Source organism: Salminus brasiliensis, chromosome 9 (assembly GCF_030463535.1).
Source record: "Salminus brasiliensis chromosome 9, fSalBra1.hap2, whole genome shotgun sequence".
In the NCBI taxonomy this organism is placed as follows: Eukaryota; Metazoa; Chordata; class Actinopteri; order Characiformes; family Bryconidae; genus Salminus; species Salminus brasiliensis.
In genome coordinates this window covers 10,624,719-10,642,967 of record NC_132886.1, presented here as the reverse complement: position 1 = coordinate 10,642,967, position 18,249 = coordinate 10,624,719, and the positions used below count along the sequence as shown (strand labels likewise).

General features: G+C 38.3%; 1 protein-coding gene and 5 non-coding genes across 6 annotated transcripts; all 6 read left to right on the top strand.

Moving 5' to 3' along the window:
* Positions 1–6,460: 6,460 nt before the first annotated feature.
* Positions 6,461–10,962, top strand: trmt10b (tRNA methyltransferase 10B). Its single transcript, XM_072688756.1, has 9 exons — positions 6,461–6,486; positions 6,660–6,822; positions 8,377–8,482; positions 9,126–9,250; positions 9,444–9,596; positions 9,799–9,877; positions 9,965–10,032; positions 10,199–10,322; positions 10,422–10,962. Exons 2-9 carry the CDS (start codon positions 6,670–6,672, stop codon positions 10,532–10,534), a joined length of 921 nt encoding a protein of 306 aa, XP_072544857.1. The 5' UTR covers positions 6,461–6,486; positions 6,660–6,669; the 3' UTR covers positions 10,535–10,962.
* Positions 10,963–12,838: 1,876 nt separating this feature from the next.
* LOC140563210 (small nucleolar RNA U3) lies at positions 12,839–13,052 on the top strand. Its single transcript, XR_011980429.1, has one exon. It is a non-coding gene; the product is annotated as a small nucleolar RNA U3 (small nucleolar RNA).
* A 764-nt stretch (positions 13,053–13,816) lies between these two features.
* Positions 13,817–14,030, top strand: LOC140563202 (small nucleolar RNA U3). The gene has a single exon (XR_011980421.1). It is a non-coding gene; the product is annotated as a small nucleolar RNA U3 (small nucleolar RNA).
* Positions 14,031–15,087: 1,057 nt separating this feature from the next.
* Positions 15,088–15,301, top strand: LOC140563201 (small nucleolar RNA U3). Its single transcript, XR_011980420.1, has one exon. It is a non-coding gene; the product is annotated as a small nucleolar RNA U3 (small nucleolar RNA).
* Positions 15,302–16,358: 1,057 nt separating this feature from the next.
* On the top strand, positions 16,359–16,572 carry LOC140563200 (small nucleolar RNA U3). Its single transcript, XR_011980419.1, has one exon. It is a non-coding gene; the product is annotated as a small nucleolar RNA U3 (small nucleolar RNA).
* A 1,057-nt stretch (positions 16,573–17,629) lies between these two features.
* Positions 17,630–17,843, top strand: LOC140563199 (small nucleolar RNA U3). Its single transcript, XR_011980418.1, has one exon. It is a non-coding gene; the product is annotated as a small nucleolar RNA U3 (small nucleolar RNA).
* Positions 17,844–18,249: the final 406 nt, after the last annotated feature.

Here is an 18,249-nt window from a genome sequence, read left to right as displayed (position 1 = left end):
TCTGGCCTGAAAACTCATTTCAGTATTTGTCAAACACATCCCTACTGAAGCTACACTGTTTGCCTCTCCCTAGGTAGTTGTGGTCTGTGACTGCTGTGAGTACAAACACATGTGTCGGAACTTACATACATTGCAAGACTTGATGTAGTATTTTGATTTCCTCTGGTGTTGTGTGCTTTGGCCTGTAAATGACTATCATGGCACGGCATCACAAGTAATCAAAATTGGAACAAAGAGTCTTGTTGAAAGTGATGGGAGCATAGATGACGATGAGGAGGTGGTTTCCAGTCTACCATAGCTAAGTACACTGAGTTCCTTAAAGGAAACCAGCTCCAGAGTTTGAGTGGCTTTAGAGAAAGTCTGTGAATGTCCTTCAGCGGCCCAGCCAGGGCCCAGACCAGAATCCAATTGAACATCTGTGGAGGAAGATTAAAATGGCTGTGTACCAAGGCTTACCATCCAACCTAATGGACATTGCAAGGATATGCCAAGAGGAATGGACAAAAAGGTCGAGAAACAAGTGTGCCAAGCCCATAGCTTCTTTCCCAAGACTCCTTAATGCTGTGATTTCTGCCAAAGATGCATCAACCAAGTATTAGGCTATGGGTGTGGACCGATAGGTACCTCCAAATGACCTATTTTTGACAGTAAAATAAAATTGCATATTTTCTAAAAACCTATTTTCACTTTGTAATTATTGGCAATTGTGTGCAGCCGTTTAAGGCATGATGAACCATGAACCAAATCTATTGTAGAAGTCTGTAATGTAATAAAATGTGGAGATTAAAATGTGGTATCTGCACAACTGGTGAAAACAAGCATCTTCTCTCTGAGATTAATAATAACCAAAGACAAAGATGACACTTTACACCTTCCTAAACTCTTCCTATGGCTCTTTAGTTTTTCCTACAATCATCTCATTTGTTTTAGACTGCCCAGATATTTCTCTTCATAACTCTGGGGGGATTTATTCACAATGTAGTGCTAATGATTAACAGGGAGGCTTACTGCACTGACACCAGCTGCAGATTTGGCCTGAAAACTCTCTTTCATTTTTTTCATGCAAACACATCTGAAGTCTACACTGCTGCTTCTCCCTAGGTAGCTGTGGTCATGAGTGACAGCTGTGAGCGCAAACACATGTTAGAACTTACATTTATTGCAACACTTGTTTTGATTTCTTCTGGTGTTGTGTACCTTGGCCTGCAAATGACTATTATTGTAAAGAAAATGTTGGACCATAATCACAAGTAAGACAAACGTGGGATTCAAATCAGATAAAGCTTGTTATAGACAAGGATGAGGAGTTGGTTTTCAGTCTGTCTGTTAACATTGTATATCCACTGCTGCCACCTATCTTTGACATTTATTAAAAGTGTATTAAAAGTAAAAATTAATTACAGTTTAAACTAATTAATAAAGTTACACATAGCAAGTAATTGCTTGTCATTTTCTTTATGGTATTCAAATTGAGTGAAAAGATAAACAATGCATCATCCAGCTGAAAATTGTCAGCAGAAATGGTCTAATCTACACTCTTAGATTTTAACAAAAATATTTAATATTTAACAAAATATTTTGTTAATATTTAACAAAAAAAGGTTATATGACTTGTAACAATAGTAGAGCTCTTTTTGATGCTATACAGAATCATTTTTAAAAGTTCTTTAAAGAACCACATGCAAAATGTTTTCCACAGAGATTAATTATTTAACTAAAAACCATTTAAGCAGCCAAAGTGTTTTTTTGGCTTTTTGCAGATTTCTATATAATCATTACCTTTTGTTACACAGCCATTGAATAACAACAAGGGTGTAGTTCCAATGTATTCATTTATCATCATTGAAATATGACTAATAAACAAGTCATTCACAACAATGTTTTACGACAAATAAAAATAGGACTGGTGTTTAGTGAAGAACCAGATCGATTTGAACATTTGAATGCCACACAAAAAGGCATAATAACAAAGCATATGAGATCTAATGAGACTAGAAGACAATTTATATGAGTTAATAAAATCACCAACAGCATTTTTTAGCTATGAAGCAATTGTTAAGCCTGTGGTTCAAATGACAGAAAGTCTATTATTAAAGTCTACAGAGATACCTATGTTATTTTTAAAGATGCCCCGAAATTAAACGTCAGCTTTTCTCAAATGGTCCTCTTGGGCAAAAGCTGAGGGCCTGATGGCTAAAAACCTTCTCCTATGAGAATGGCTCCTCGTTTGCAGGTGTCCTTGCACTGTGAAATGCCATGACTCCAAAAAGCACTGTTTTTCTCAGCTGGAACATTTGCATCCAAGAAAAATAATCAAAATCAATAAACATCTAGGTCCTACAATTTTGCAGGAATGTGCGATTGAAACTGTGCAATGCAATTGAGCCATGGTTCATATGGAATTCTTTTGTGTGAAAGCAAATCAGTGATAATGGGTCCATTCCCCAAACAAGTCCAAAATCGGTCCTGGGTGTGGACTTCTGTATTCAGGATGTGTAAAAGCACCCTTATTTGACAGCAGCCTGATCTCAAATTTGTGCATAAGTGACTAAAAGACAATTTCAGGATTCATACAATGTGTACTAAATATAGTTAGACCCTTGTGCACATGCACAAATTACTGACGCAACCCAGACTTAACCTACTGTAAAACTTAAAATGAGAATTATGAAATTACAGTTTTTTGTTCATTAATCCATATTTTAGAAGCTCCATAACAGAGAAAAGCAGAACGCAGTGGAACTGCTGTTTTCTCAGTTCTTCTTTAAGCACCACTAGTGGATGGGAGGTCCTTGTGAAACATAAAATGCGTACAAACGTCTTCGTGCAAATGTTAAAAATTTCTGTGGGTGCACATTAGTGGTATATGTCTGATTTTATGAGATATTCTTGTTGACAAAGCCTCTATTGAACTTTCCCTAGTTGTCTGTAAAAGCATTGCTCATGTAAGACATACAGGTCATTTCACGGCGCATTTTTACAGCTGTTGAAGCATTTTTAACACTAATAATAACTCATGTGCAATCAGAAGCAGAAACAGTTCTGTTTAGGTCCACATGATCCTGCTGTATCAAAGCAGAAATACCTCCTTAATTGGTCTTTGTCACAGTTGTATAAAAGTTTATACACTGTGTGCAAAATTATTAGGCAAATGAGTATTTTGATCACATCATCCTTTTTTTACATGTTGTCCTACTCAAAGCTCTATAGGCTTGAAAGCCAACTACCAATCAAGTAAATCAGGTGATGTGCATCTCTGTAATGAGAAGAGGTGTGGTCTAATGACATCAACACCCTATATAAGGTGTGCTTAATTATTAGGCAACTTTCTTTCCTTTGGCAAAATGGGTCAGAAGAGAGATTTGACGGACTCTGAAAAGTCAAAAATTGTGAGATGTCTTGCAGAGGGATGCAGCAGTCTTGAAATTGCTGAACTTTTGAAGCGTGTTCACCGAACAATCAAGCATTTCATGGCACATAGCCAACAGGGTTGCAAGAAACGTGTTGGAAAAAAAAGGCTCAAAATAACTGCCCATGAATTGAGGAAAATCAAGCGTGAAGCTGCCAGATGCCATTTGCCACCAGTTTTGCCATATTTCAGAGCTGCAACGTTACTGGAGTATCAAAAAGCACAAGGTGTGCGATACTCAGGGGCATGGCCAAGGTAAGGAAGGCTGAAAAACGACCACCTTTAAACATGAAACAAGATAAAACCTCAAGACTGGGCCAGGAAATATCGTAAGACTGATTTTTCTAAGGTTTTATGGACTGATGAAATGCGAGTGACTCTTGATGGGCCAGATGGATGGGCCCGAGGCTGGATCAGTTAAGGGCAGAGAGCTCCACTCTGACTCAGACACCAGCAAGGTGGAGGTGGGGTACTGGTATGGGCTGGTATCATCAAAGATGAACTTGTGGGACCTTTTCGGGTTGAGGATGAAGTGAAGCTCAACTCCCAGACCTACTGCCAGTTTCTGGAAGACACCTTCAAGCAGTGGTACAGAAAGAAGTCGGTATCGTTCAAGAAAAACATGATTTTTCATGCAGGACAATGCTCCATCACATGCATCCTTGTTCACCTGATCTGAACCCCATAGAGAACCTGTGGTCCCTCATGAAATGTGAGATCTACAGGGAGGGAAAACGGTACACCTCTCTGAGGCTGTGGTGTCTGCTGCACACAATGTTGATCGTAAACAGATCAAGCAACTGGCAGAATCTATGGATGGAAGGCTTTTGAGTGTCATCGTAAAGAAAGGTGGCTATATTGGTCACTGATTTGTTTTTGGTTTTGTTTTTGAATGTCAGAAATGTTCATTTCTAAATTTTGTGTTATTAGTTTACCTGGTGAAAATAAACAAGTGAGATGGGTATATATTTGTTTTTTTGTTAAGTTGACTAAATTCTGCACAGTGATAGTTACCTGCACAAACAGATATCCTCCTAAGATAAGAAAAACCCACTCCAACTTCCAATAATATTAAGCTTTGATATTTTTATTTTGGGTTGATTGAGAACATAGTTGTTTAATAAAAAAAAGAATCCTCTCAAATACAACTTGCCTAACAATTCTGTACACAGTGTACATTATATGGGATGGATGCCTTAAAATCGTATTAAATAAAAAAAAAAAGATTTCTAATCATTAGCCCTATCAACATTACCATGTTAACACACAATGAATCTGTAAACTTAAATGTGTTAAACCTTTTAAAAATGCAAATTAATAAACTTAACCAGTTTGGCCCCAACTTCCTCCCATAAGTCACTTTCTTCACTTTCTCTGCTTTTACTTAGTGATGTGAACACAGCATCACTACTGAGCTCAGAGGGTAGATTACACTCTATTTTTGCTGAAATATGGATTAACTAAAGCATAACACACACATACACACTGCTTCTCCTGTCTTAGCTCACTTAATCCAATCAATGACTGATCATCCATTTATCTCTTAAAATGAAGTTGAAGCAGTTTCTCTATTAAAGTGTCTGTGTTAGAACTTCTTCGTGTTTGAGGATAAAGTTCTTAAAATTACACTGAGATTATTTAAAAAATGGATTCCTCTAGACAGTTTATTAGCCATTAGATACTTGTTCTCCTGCAAAAAATTCAAGGATGTGCTAGAATTTTTTTTTACTTGTGATTAATCATAAGTAATAACAGAATATTGTTGTGATTAATGCATTTTTTTAATAAACTCTGACCACCCGCTACCACAATTTTATCAGTAATGCTATGTATATTTTAATTAGTAATATTAATGTTTATTTAAACATATTAAAATGGATGTGGTTTGATTTAGCACATGTGTAATAATGTTTAGGAGTTTGTTAATTAGATTATGAGTTAACTACTGTTAGCTATTGGCTTTATCTTGCTGCTGTTTCAGCTTTAACATTGTGATTGTTTAACCTTCAGTAAGAATAAGACCAGTATTTTATTCAGTAATCTGGTTTTACTTTGACTTCACTGTACTAATACACTCAAAGACAGGGTGTGGTTAAGCATTCCTATTTAAATCATGTGTATAAGATGCATAACTTACAGTGAGGTGCTTCATCCATGCTCCCACTTCTGCCTTCTTTTAATTGTTGTAATAAAAAAATCAGCCATTAAGAACACACACACACACACACTCTCTGGGGCTCCTGAGATCACACTGTTGTGTATCTGCAGACTATAAAAGCTCTTCTCCTCATTATACTGAGCACTGTCACAGGTCTCAGCTTAGTACTAGCGTTCACAGTGTCTCACTGTCTGCTCTGTTTCAATGAGTGTTTTTACTGCACTCGCTTTTCCCCACTCTGCTTTAACCAGTGAACACAACACACCCACCTTTCACCCTGTCCATCAGCTCAGCTGGCGAGCTCGGTCAGTGAGCAGGAAATATGAGTCCTCTTGTTGGAGACGATAATCACACTGTATTTCAACATCAATATTTCAGCTCTGGATATGATCACTTTCCCAGTGTCAGCAGACTGTCTTCATCTGACTCTGTTCACTCATGTAGTTCACTGTGATGAAGCTCACACTGACCAAACGTCTGATCTATGAGTCCTTCACTGCTGATTATTTGCCTTTATTTGCAAAACGTTGTATATATTTTATTGTATGTTACTTCATATATTTGTTTTCTATGTCTTTTTTATATGCCCCTAGTTTATTTACATTTTACAGTTTGTGTTTGTTTTTTATCTGTGCTTTCTTATTGTTTACTATTTATAATTTAATATATTAGCTCTTTTTCATTTACAATTATTATAAATCTTACATTGTGTATTTGTATAAAACCTTATTATTTATTATATATTTTTTTACTATGACTGCTTATAGTAATAGTAATAATAATAATTTATGTTTATTAATAATAATAATAATAATAATAATAAAGAGAGAGTATCAGCGAGGTTTCATACGTTTACGTGTTTTTCAGTACACCAAAACTTGTCTACGTCATCAACGTGCGACAGACCAGCGTGTGTAAGGTGTGTGTAGGAAAACTGTGTTGATTATTTGTGGTTTAAACATTTTTCTAAACATTTTCGTCTCGACTGCTCAACTTATTCAACCTCTCATGAAGTCTCCATGCTTACTTCAGCTGTGGTACCGTCGCTTTGTGTCACTGTGAGCTCTAAGAGTTTCGCTGTACTTTCCTCAGACACTCCGTCATGGAGATGAATGCAGTCATGCAGCTCTCCGAGAAGAGCTCCCGTTGTGAAGAGCAGCAGTACACGCTACCTGACATGATGGAGCTGCTCAGTATTGATGTGGAAGTGAACTCCGGTCCCTCTAACCGAGAGGAACCTGCTCTGATCTGCTCTGTGAGTTCAGTCTGTACCTCTGTTTAGTATCACTTGTGTCCTTTTTATTTAAACAGGGCTCTTACTGTGTCTTCATGACTGACATGATGCTCAAATATAGTATTGGGATTTTGTAGGGACATACTTAATGTTTGGACAACAGTACATCATTTAAACTAGCACATAAACTCTGGGACCAGCTGTAAACAACTGGAGAACCTTATGCCAAGTTATGGCTACAATTATGTACATTTTAACATGGTAAAGCACCATAATACATTGTCAAAAAAAAGACTTGTACTGTATATGTGATATATACACTCTGCTGTGCTTTGCTCAAAGCAGTCCAAGGTGAAAAAATCTTTATTACATTGATCAGCTGTAGCCTGAATGGGAAGATATGTGTAAATGCATTGGTTTCCATTACTATCAAAACATGCTCTGTTTGCATTAGGCCTGTATGGAGTTTTGGGGGTAAGTTTGCATTTGCATTACATGTGAACGATACTTTAAACTGATAATTGTTGTAATTATTAACCACCATAAGACTGAGCTCCCAATGTTTAGGTGATACTGCATTACTGAATTGAAAGAGCTGGAATTTCCCTGCATTTGTGACCCAACATTCAACTGTTTTAATTTTCTGCAATGTTGATCCAGAGGGTCAGCAATTAGTCCCAATTTCTAAAATTTGTGCTATACATAAAAGAATAGATTTCAGCATAAGCCCAGAATACCCATATTAGATCATCCCTAGTGTTTACATACTATACCCAAGTTCTTTTATGTATGATACTAAGCTCTTTTATTTAGAGGAAGTGAAGACAACTCTATGGGCAGTGCTGGCTCAGCGGTTAGAGCGCCGGGTTATCGATAACAGGGTTGTGGGTTCGATACCTGGGTTCGGCAAGCTGCCACTGTTGGGCCCTTGAGCAAGGCCCTTTACCCTCTCTGCTCCCTGGGTCCTTCGCATTTAACCCATCTGTGGTAGTGAACATACACACACACTCACTGCCCCTAGTTCACTAGTGTGTGTGTGTGTGTGTGTGTGTGTGTATGTTCACTACCACAGATGGGTTAAATGCGGAGGACACATTTCGCTGTACAGTGACAAATATGTGCACTTTACCTTTATCATAACAATAATGTGGCATTGTTTAAGCTGCATCTGAGAGGTCATTACAACACTTATTTAATGTGTGCAATTGTTTATCCAGCAAGATGATGCTGTATAAAATATGATCTAGGAGAGCTGAAGGTTCCTGCTGTGAGTTAGGTTGTTATGTTGTCATGTTGCTCTATGGTGTGAGTTGGTGACCTGCAGGATGACCACATGCACAGATGGGGACACTGCTGCTACAAAGGGACCTCTTGCATCATTCAGATGCTGTTCACATGTTGTTTCTGTCATCCTACCAAAACACACTATATTGCCCTGCTACGACTAATGTACATGATAAAGTGTCAGCTATCTGTTTAGTGATGCAAACATATAAATCAGTGTAAGTTGTGGATGTGATAGAATTGCTTTATACAAGTAAAATTCTTTGTGTCTTTCTTGTGGTGATCGTCCAGAAAAATGTCATGAGAAAGCAACGGAACTGGGAGAGGAGGCTGGAGGCAAAGAAAAGCAAAAGGAAAGAAGAAAAACAGAGGAGGAAGCAGAACCAACAAGAAAAAGGTAGCTTGCATTATTTTTTGACATTTTATTTAATGAGCCAAAATAAGAATCAGTTGATTCGTATTAATGTGTTATGCAAACCTGATTCTCTGCTGTATTTAATATAAACATTAAAAATATTTTTTTAAAATAATTATAGTATGAATTTTTGTCCAGAGGTGGTGGCAGTGCTGGTGTTTCTTTATGGGCATATTAGAGTGCAGCCAGTAGGTGGAGCTGTTATCTATTAAAGGATACAGTACACAGAAGTTAGATAGTCCTTTAATTTCAGCTGGTCCTCACATTAATTTCCATATCTCTGCTGTCAGAATAATAAAACCATGTATCTCAGTTTTTCCCATCTTTAGTCATTTGTACCCTGTAGTTGTTCTGTACATGATAATGTAAAGTTCTGTACAGTCAATAATTCTGGATGAATAGAAATGCTCTAAATTACTTCAAATAAACTCTTATTTTGACTTCCATTCAAAGTAGAGAGCATTTTTGCCTTCTCCTGTAAAGTCATCATCATGGAGATACATGTTTTTCATTGGACAGCGATGTTACCTGTACTCTATACTCTTGATAAGCATAAGCGTTGTCTGGCTTCTGAATGATTGTGTTGTAACAGCATTCCTGTTGAATGCATTTGTGTCTTCTATAGACGTGGAGCACCAGTTCAGTAAACGTGTCATCAAGGCGATCACCAAAGAGCGACTAGAGGAGGCCAGAACAAGTGGACCAAGATTGTGTGTGGATCTGAGTATGACTGACTGCATGTCACACAAAGTGAGAGACTCTCTGTAAAAATGTAAAAAACTAATACATATACTTATCACATATCATACTTCTGTTCCCTGTAAACTGATTTATTGAGAAATTATAATTGTGCAGTAAGTGTTGGCGAACACCCTGATACAATTTCATTTAGATCATTTAAATGTAATCTCTGATTGTCCATAACATTTTTTTATACGTCTAGGAGATCAGTCGACTTGCGGGTCAAATAAGAAGACTCTATGGGTCCAATAAGAAAGCCTCACAGCCTTTCCACCTCTTCCTGACTGACCTAGAGAGGGACGGTCTGCTTTACAGAGAATGTATCAGAATGAATGCCGGCTTTCTGAACTACTTGGTGAGTACTGAGAGTGAACAGTGGAAGTATTGTGAAAACATAAGAACATATAACCAAAAAAAAAATAAACATAGAAAAACATAGAATTTAAGATTATAGTATAGTATAGTAAAATAATCGACTGAAACGTTTGTGTAATACAGACTTCAAATGGTTCCAGCTGGCTCTGAGAACTCCTCACTGTGTTGCACTTTTTAAACAGATAGATGTCACTGAAGAGAGCTGGATAGATCTCTTTCCTTCCCAAGACATCATTTATTTAACTCCAGACGCGAGTGAAGGTTTGCACAAAATACACTTACATCATTGTATCTGACACACATTTAAAAAGTGGTTTTGCCCAAACTTCTGCCCTGTTCCCATTTCAGCTTTGGATCGAGTTGATGAAGACAAGGTCTACATTCTTGGAGGTCTCGTGGATGAGAGCATTCAGAAGGTTTATCTCTTGTAGCTTTTCAGTCCATTTACCAGGCTTACCTTGAGCTTCATTAGTTTGAGAAAGCTTCCATGATGTGAGGTTTTATTCTGGCATGTTACTGTAATTTACTTGAAGGTGATTGAACTGTACTGATCCTGATTACTTAATGTTGAATCTCCAACAGAAAATAAGTTACACAAGGGCAAAAGAGCTCGGTGTGCACATGGCGAGGCTGCCGATTGATGAGTACATGGTGAAGAAACCCAACCCCAAGAACTTTCACTCAAAAATTCTAGCCATCAATCAAGGTGTGCTCCTTTTATTTTTCTTAATTACTGGCCATTCCTGTATTATACTGTAAGTCATGGATGTCTTCAACTGTGAAGTTCTGTTGTACCTGTTTGTAGTGTTTGAAATCCTGCTGACGCTTCGTCACACTGGTAGCTGGATCACAGCCCTCAGTTCTGGTATTCCAGCAGGGAAAGGATATATGGTGTCTTCTGAAGCTGTGCCGCGATGACCACTGCTGTTGAATAGGCAGACATCAGGAGGGACACATGCCACGTTATTCAGAACTCTCTTGCGAACTTGAACCATTGGGTCTATGAGGATCTAAGACATGTTGTGCACCCAAAGACAATCTATCTGCATGAGCTGTGTAGAAGGTTTAATTTGAATTGTGTAAGAATTATTTAATGGTGCTGTGATGATAGTTGGCGTGGACCTTGGACAGTTCTGAGTCAACCCATTGAAGGGATGTTAAGGCTAATCCAAGAAGTCAAGTCTTCTAATCCTAGAAGTCAGTTCATGTGTAGTGAGCTGCTGTTGGTTACTACTGATATGCTGACTAAATACTCACTTGAGAACTGCAGTTTGAAACCAGAATGTAATTTTTTTTTCATGCAATTTTATTGACTTTGTCTTATTAAATATGTCTATATTGTGCCATCTTTTTTCTTTATTTAAATGTTTATTAATCTGAGATGCTTTGTTGCATTTCTAAAAGTCATTTGCAATCAAGCCTAGAAATTGTCCTTCACAAACAGTGGCAGAAAGTCCACTCAATGGTACTGTCAAATATCTATGGCCTTTGTGTGCCCAGGGTTCTGTATTTATGACCTTCAGCTAAATATATCTTTTACATTTAAGGCATTTAGCAGATGCTCTTATGTTTATTCAGAAAATAACCTCAGCTACTTTGAATAGACTAAAAATTCAAAGATACCTCTAAGCTTAGACACTACTAAACACAAGTCAATACGGAGACCATTATACTCTACTCTTCGCCCAAGTACTCCTGAAAGAGGTGGGTCGACTCTGCTGTTCAGACACCCAGGGGAAATTGGCTTCACCCCTTTGATGCCAGGACAGAAAAAAAGCCTGGAAGCTTGTCTTTCGTGGATTTTGAGGGATGGGGGGTCGAGCCAAGATGTACTTAAAACTGGAAGGGCTCTTGGTGCGGATCGGCTTTTGACCATTGCCATCAAGTACGGAGAAGCTGGTCCAGTCTTGGCTTTGTAGGCCAGGGTCAGGGTTTTGAGTCTTGGCAGCTACAGGAAGCCAGTGATCGCAGCAGAGGAGTGACATGGCTAAACTTATAAACGTTGAAGATGACCCTTGCCGCTGCATTCTGGATGAGTTGCAGGGGCCTGATGGTGCGCAGAGGGAGACCAGCCAGAAGAGAGCTGCAGTAGTCAAGTCTGGAAGTGACGATGCTGTCTAAGGGACTGAACGAGCACCTGGTCGGCCTCTCTAGAGAGGATGTTGTACAGGAGAAATCTGCAGGACCGAGTCTGATTTGCAACATGGCTTGAGAACAATAACTGATCATCCATGATTACACCAGGGCTTCGAGCTTCTGTAGAAGGAGTGACCAATGAGTTCTCAAAGAGATATCTTTTCACAGATATACAGATTAAACGTTAATCACTTCTGGGCATGTTTTAATTAAACAAGCACAAACAGATTATTTAAACATATCAGTGAATTGTAACGCTATTTAGAGTATGATCAGTTACCTGACAGTTTTTGTTAGGAATTATTCTTTTATTTGGATTTTCACAGCATCGGCAGTCTGTTGGAGAGGATAGGAAAACGCGTCCAACTGTTAGTAAGGAAGCTTACTACACTTGTATGAACTTTATTTGCCAGATTAGACACGCGTCTGAAGCGGCCAGCATGGTGGAACTAGAGACACGTAGCTAACTGATTTCCCGGGGACTGATTTACCGGACGTGCATTAGTTTTCTGGTTTTACCTCGTAAAGTATTTGTTTATTTTTGGTACATCCCGAACAAAAAACAGCAGCGAGCATATGCTGTTGTAATCAGTGCTTTATTTTAATAAAGCTCTTCTCAAACGGAGAGCGTTTAACAATGCCGTGGCCGTCTCATCTGTGTATTCTAGCTACATCGAATGCAAGAGCCAATGAGAACAGAGTAATTTGTTTATCGGCGCGGAGCATTCTGGGATGAGAGAGTTTTAACGAATAAAAACAGAGTTTCTTTTTATTACGAATGAATTTTTAATAATAATTGCTTGATTGAAAAATCTTGTAATTAAGTCTTCCATTCAAATGTTTAAGTGAAGTAAAATGTGAATAAAATGTCGACGCAATGTATTATACAGTTATTTACATATAAAATATAATACTAATGTGTAAGCTGTATCGTACGTGTAAGTAGGTTATGATATGTCTATCTGAAGGTGTCTAGGTGTACTGGGTGTGCGTTTGTTCCGTGGACACGTCTAACGTCAATCAGGCCACCGTCTCCGTGCGTTGTAGTTATTTAAGGTAGTGGAGCAGCGAGCGCCGAGAGAAGTCAAGACTATACTTTCAGGGATCATTTCTATAGTTCCTAACTTGGAAGTGTGATTAGAAAGTGTTACGTCTCCCTAACCACGATGACGAGTAGCGATGCACTCTTCTGAGCGCGAATCGGGTATCGGCTTGTGATCTTCATCAAAGGCCTTTATCATTGATGACCGTTCTCTGCTCTTTATAGAGTGTGGGAGGAAGAGTGCATGTTCAGAGTGGTTAGTGTAATTATCTCAGTTCAATGATAGAAGTAATCGTAAGTTTGACTGTGTTTGGCTTTTTTAGTATCCTTTTTGAGTAATTCTGTGCACGTTTTAAAATTAGTTAGTTTATGTTATAATTAGCTGAATACTTTGTGTCGCTTTCCCTGTAAAATAATCATTCTCCTTTCTACACAGCTGGCACTAAAACCATTAAACATGACATGAGCTTTACAAACGAAGCAAATCTAACGATGCTGTCTAAGATCAGACGCACTGGTGAAGAGTTTAGCATGGCGGAACTAGAAACATGCGACTGATTTCCCGGGGACTGTTTTAAGAGACGGCTTTCAGGTTTCTGATTTTACCACGTAAACATGAAAATAAAGCATTCGTTTATTTTTCACACATCCAGAAATAAACACACAGGAGAGAGCATGTGATATTCTACCCAGTGCTGAATTTTACTAAAATCAAACCGTTTAAAAACGGGAGCTTCCGCTGCGTACATAACGCACCAATGAAAACAGGGACATTTGTATATCGGCGCAACGTATTCTGGGTAAAAAGATATTGAAAGATAAAAACCGAATTTCTCCTTTTATTGCAAATGAATTTGAATAACAGTATAATAATATAGCAGAATATTTTTATTTAAAGCATAACGTGTATGAAATCCTGTCTCAACTTTTCTCTGTAGCTCTCAACGTATAATCGCTCAGTCCACCGTCTCCGTGCGTTGTAGTTATTTAAGGTAGTGGAGCAGCGAGCGCCGAGAGAAGTTAAGACTATACTTTCAGGGATCATTTCTATAGTTCCTAACTTGGAAGTGTGATTAGAAAGTGTTACGTCTCCCTAACCACGATGACGAGTAGCGATGCACTCTTCTGAGCGCGAATCGGGTATCGGCTTGTGATATTCATCAAAGGCCTTTATCATTGATGACCGTTCTCTGCTCTTTATAGAGTATGGGAGGAAGAGTGCATGTTCAGAGTGGTTAGTCTTATAATTACAGGTGAATGCAAAAAAAGAAGAAACGTTTTTACTTTGTTCAGTTTTTTTTGGTAGCTCTTAAGTAAATGCATTAGCTCTACCCGTGGATGATTACAAGTATTTTCTAGTGTTTTTAAAACTTTATCAATAGTTTGCAAGACTATTTAATGCTTAATTATTTAAAAGCAGTGTGTTTTAAAAGTCCACTGTGCTTCCTTTGAAACATGCGAACAAAAATGGCGCAAATATTGCTCTGAATTTAAGTGGCTTACACGTGATCTCATCCCACAAACTCCGCAAACCTGTGGATGTTGAGTCACTGTTGAAACGACGCTCATATGTGATTTCAGTATCAGTTCAACGTGTTGTCTTTCCTCTCTCTCTTAAGAGCAACCTGCTGAACACAGACGTTCGTCTTTTCTCAAATGATTTGTTTAAGCTGAAAAATCACGTTTAAAAAGTGTTACTAAACTCTTACTTCATTCGGGTGCTGTGCTTATTCATCAGGCCTAGCAGTATTTAGTGCTGTCTGTCTGCTCTTTTAGCTCCCTCTGTTGTCCAAAGTATTGAACTACAAGACAAAGAAATCCTTGGAAACTGGGGGTCCGGGAGTCTTTTTCCAGGACGTTGTGTGATAAATCTCAGTGTTTATTGAATACAGTACAAACACAGCAGAACTGTACCTCATCTGACAGACGAGAAGTAAGATTAAGGCTGAAAATATAGACTATAAGCTCTCACTATAAGGTCTATGAGCCTTACAGTCTTTTCATCTTAACTTCTACAAGTGAACTACAGGCTAAGATTTATTGTTTGATTTCATTTAGCACTTTCCTGTGCGTACATCCCATACCAATGAAAACAGCATAAATTCTTAATCGACACAGATCATTCTGCATGTGGTTTTTTATTTATAAACTGTAGTTTATCATATGTGTATCTGAACTCGTTCTTGGGGCTTCAACTTTCTCTACGCGTGTCTCAACGTATAATCGCTCAGTCCACCGTCTCCGTGCGTTGTAGTTATTTAAGGTAGTGGAGCAGCGAGCGCCGAGAGAAGTTAAGACTATACTTTCAGGGATCATTTCTATAGTTCCTAACTTGGAAGTGTGATTAGAAAGTGTTACGTCTCCCTAACCACGATGACGAGTAGCGATGCACTCTTCTGAGCGCGAATCGGGTATCGGCTTGTGATATTCATCAAAGGCCTTTATCATTGATGACCGTTCTCTGCTCTTTATAGAGTATGGGAGGAAGAGTGCATGTTCAGAGTGGTTAGTCTTATAATTACAGGTGAATGCAAAAAAAGAAGAAACGTTTTTACTTTGTTCAGTTTTTTTTGGTAGCTCTTAAGTAAATGCATTAGCTCTACCCGTGGATGATTACGAGTATTTTCTAGTGTTTTTAAAACTTTATCAATAGTTTGCAAGACTATTTAATGCTTAATTATTTAAAAGCAGTGTGTTTTAAAAGTCCACTGTGCTTCCTTTGAAACATGCGAACAAAAATGGCGCAAATATTGCTCTGAATTTAAGTGGCTTACACGTGATCTCATCCCACAAACTCCGCAAACCTGTGGATGTTGAGTCACTGTTGAAACGACGCTCATATGTGATTTCAGTATCAGTTCAACGTGTTGTCTTTCCTCTCTCTCTTAAGAGCAACCTGCTGAACACAGACGTTCGTCTTTTCTCAAATGATTTGTTTAAGCTGAAAAATCACGTTTAAAAAGTGTTACTAAACTCTTACTTCATTCGGGTGCTGTGCTTATTCATCAGGCCTAGCAGTATTTAGTGCTGTCTGTCTGCTCTTTTAGCTCCCTCTGTTGTCCAAAGTATTGAACTACAAGACAAAGAAATCCTTGGAAACTGGGGGTCCGGGAGTCTTTTTCCAGGACGTTGTGTGATAAATCTCAGTGTTTATTGAATACAGTACAAACACAGCAGAACTGTACCTCATCTGACAGACGAGAAGTAAGATTAAGGCTGAAAATATAGACTATAAGCTCTCACTATAAGGTCTATGAGCCTTACAGTCTTTTCATCTTAACTTCTACAAGTGAACTACAGGCTAAGATTTATTGTTTGATTTCATTTAGCACTTTCCTGTGCGTACATCCCATACCAATGAAAACAGCATAAATTCTTAATCGACACAGATCATTCTGCATGTGGTTTTTTATTTATAAACTGTAGTTTATCATATGTGTATCTGAACTCGTTCTTGGGGCTTCAACTTTCTCTACGCGTGTCTCAACGTATAATCGCTCAGTCCACCGTCTCCGTGCGTTGTAGTTATTTAAGGTAGTGGAGCAGCGAGCGCCGAGAGAAGTTAAGACTATACTTTCAGGGATCATTTCTATAGTTCCTAACTTGGAAGTGTGATTAGAAAGTGTTACGTCTCCCTAACCACGATGACGAGTAGCGATGCACTCTTCTGAGCGCGAATCGGGTATCGGCTTGTGATATTCATCAAAGGCCTTTATCATTGATGACCGTTCTCTGCTCTTTATAGAGTATGGGAGGAAGAGTGCATGTTCAGAGTGGTTAGTCTTATAATTACAGGTGAATGCAAAAAAAGAAGAAACGTTTTTACTTTGTTCAGTTTTTTTTGGTAGCTCTTAAGTAAATGCATTAGCTCTACCCGTGGATGATTACGAGTATTTTCTAGTGTTTTTAAAACTTTATCAATAGTTTGCAAGACTATTTAATGCTTAATTATTTAAAAGCAGTGTGTTTTAAAAGTCCACTGTGCTTCCTTTGAAACATGCGAACAAAAATGGCGCAAATATTGCTCTGAATTTAAGTGGCTTACACGTGATCTCATCCCACAAACTCCGCAAACCTGTGGATGTTGAGTCACTGTTGAAACGACGCTCATATGTGATTTCAGTATCAGTTCAACGTGTTGTCTTTCCTCTCTCTCTTAAGAGCAACCTGCTGAACACAGACGTTCGTCTTTTCTCAAATGATTTGTTTAAGCTGAAAAATCACGTTTAAAAAGTGTTACTAAACTCTTACTTCATTCGGGTGCTGTGCTTATTCATCAGGCCTAGCAGTATTTAGTGCTGTCTGTCTGCTCTTTTAGCTCCCTCTGTTGTCCAAAGTATTGAACTACAAGACAAAGAAATCCTTGGAAACTGGGGGTCCGGGAGTCTTTTTCCAGGACGTTGTGTGATAAATCTCAGTGTTTATTGAATACAGTACAAACACAGCAGAACTGTACCTCATCTGACAGACGAGAAGTAAGATTAAGGCTGAAAATATAGACTATAAGCTCTCACTATAAGGTCTATGAGCCTTACAGTCTTTTCATCTTAACTTCTACAAGTGAACTACAGGCTAAGATTTATTGTTTGATTTCATTTAGCACTTTCCTGTGCGTACATCCCATACCAATGAAAACAGCATAAATTCTTAATCGACACAGATCATTCTGCATGTGGTTTTTTATTTATAAACTGTAGTTTATCATATGTGTATCTGAACTCGTTCTTGGGGCTTCAACTTTCTCTACGCGTGTCTCAACGTATAATCGCTCAGTCCACCGTCTCCGTGCGTTGTAGTTATTTAAGGTAGTGGAGCAGCGAGCGCCGAGAGAAGTTAAGACTATACTTTCAGGGATCATTTCTATAGTTCCTAACTTGGAAGTGTGATTAGAAAGTGTTACGTCTCCCTAACCACGATGACGAGTAGCGATGCACTCTTCTGAGCGCGAATCGGGTATCGGCTTGTGATATTCATCAAAGGCCTTTATCATTGATGACCGTTCTCTGCTCTTTATAGAGTATGGGAGGAAGAGTGCATGTTCAGAGTGGTTAGTCTTATAATTACAGGTGAATGCAAAAAAAGAAGAAACGTTTTTACTTTGTTCAGTTTTTTTTGGTAGCTCTTAAGTAAATGCATTAGCTCTACCCGTGGATGATTACAAGTATTTTCTAGTGTTTTTAAAACTTTATCAATAGTTTGCAAGACTATTTAATGCTTAATTATTTAAAAGCAGTGTGTTTTAAAAGTCCACTGTGCTTCCTTTGAAACATGCGAACAAAAATGGCGCAAATATTGCTCTGAATTTAAGTGGCTTACACGTGATCTCATCCCACAAACTCCGCAAACCTGTGGATGTTGAGTCACTGTTGAAACGACGCTCATATGTGATTTCAGTATCAGTTCAACGTGTTGTCTTTCCTCTCTCTCTTAAGAGCAACCTGCTGAACACAGACGT

Coding starts and splice junctions, on each gene's coding strand:
- trmt10b (XM_072688756.1), top strand. CDS start 6,670: ATGGAGATGAATGCAGTCATGCAGCTCTCCGAGAAGAGCTCCCGTTGT. Junction 6,823..8,376: donor AACCTGCTCTGATCTGCTCT/GTGAGTTCAGTC, acceptor GTGATCGTCCAG/AAAAATGTCATGAGAAAGCA. Junction 9,251..9,443: donor CTGACTGCATGTCACACAAA/GTGAGAGACTCT, acceptor TTATACGTCTAG/GAGATCAGTCGACTTGCGGG.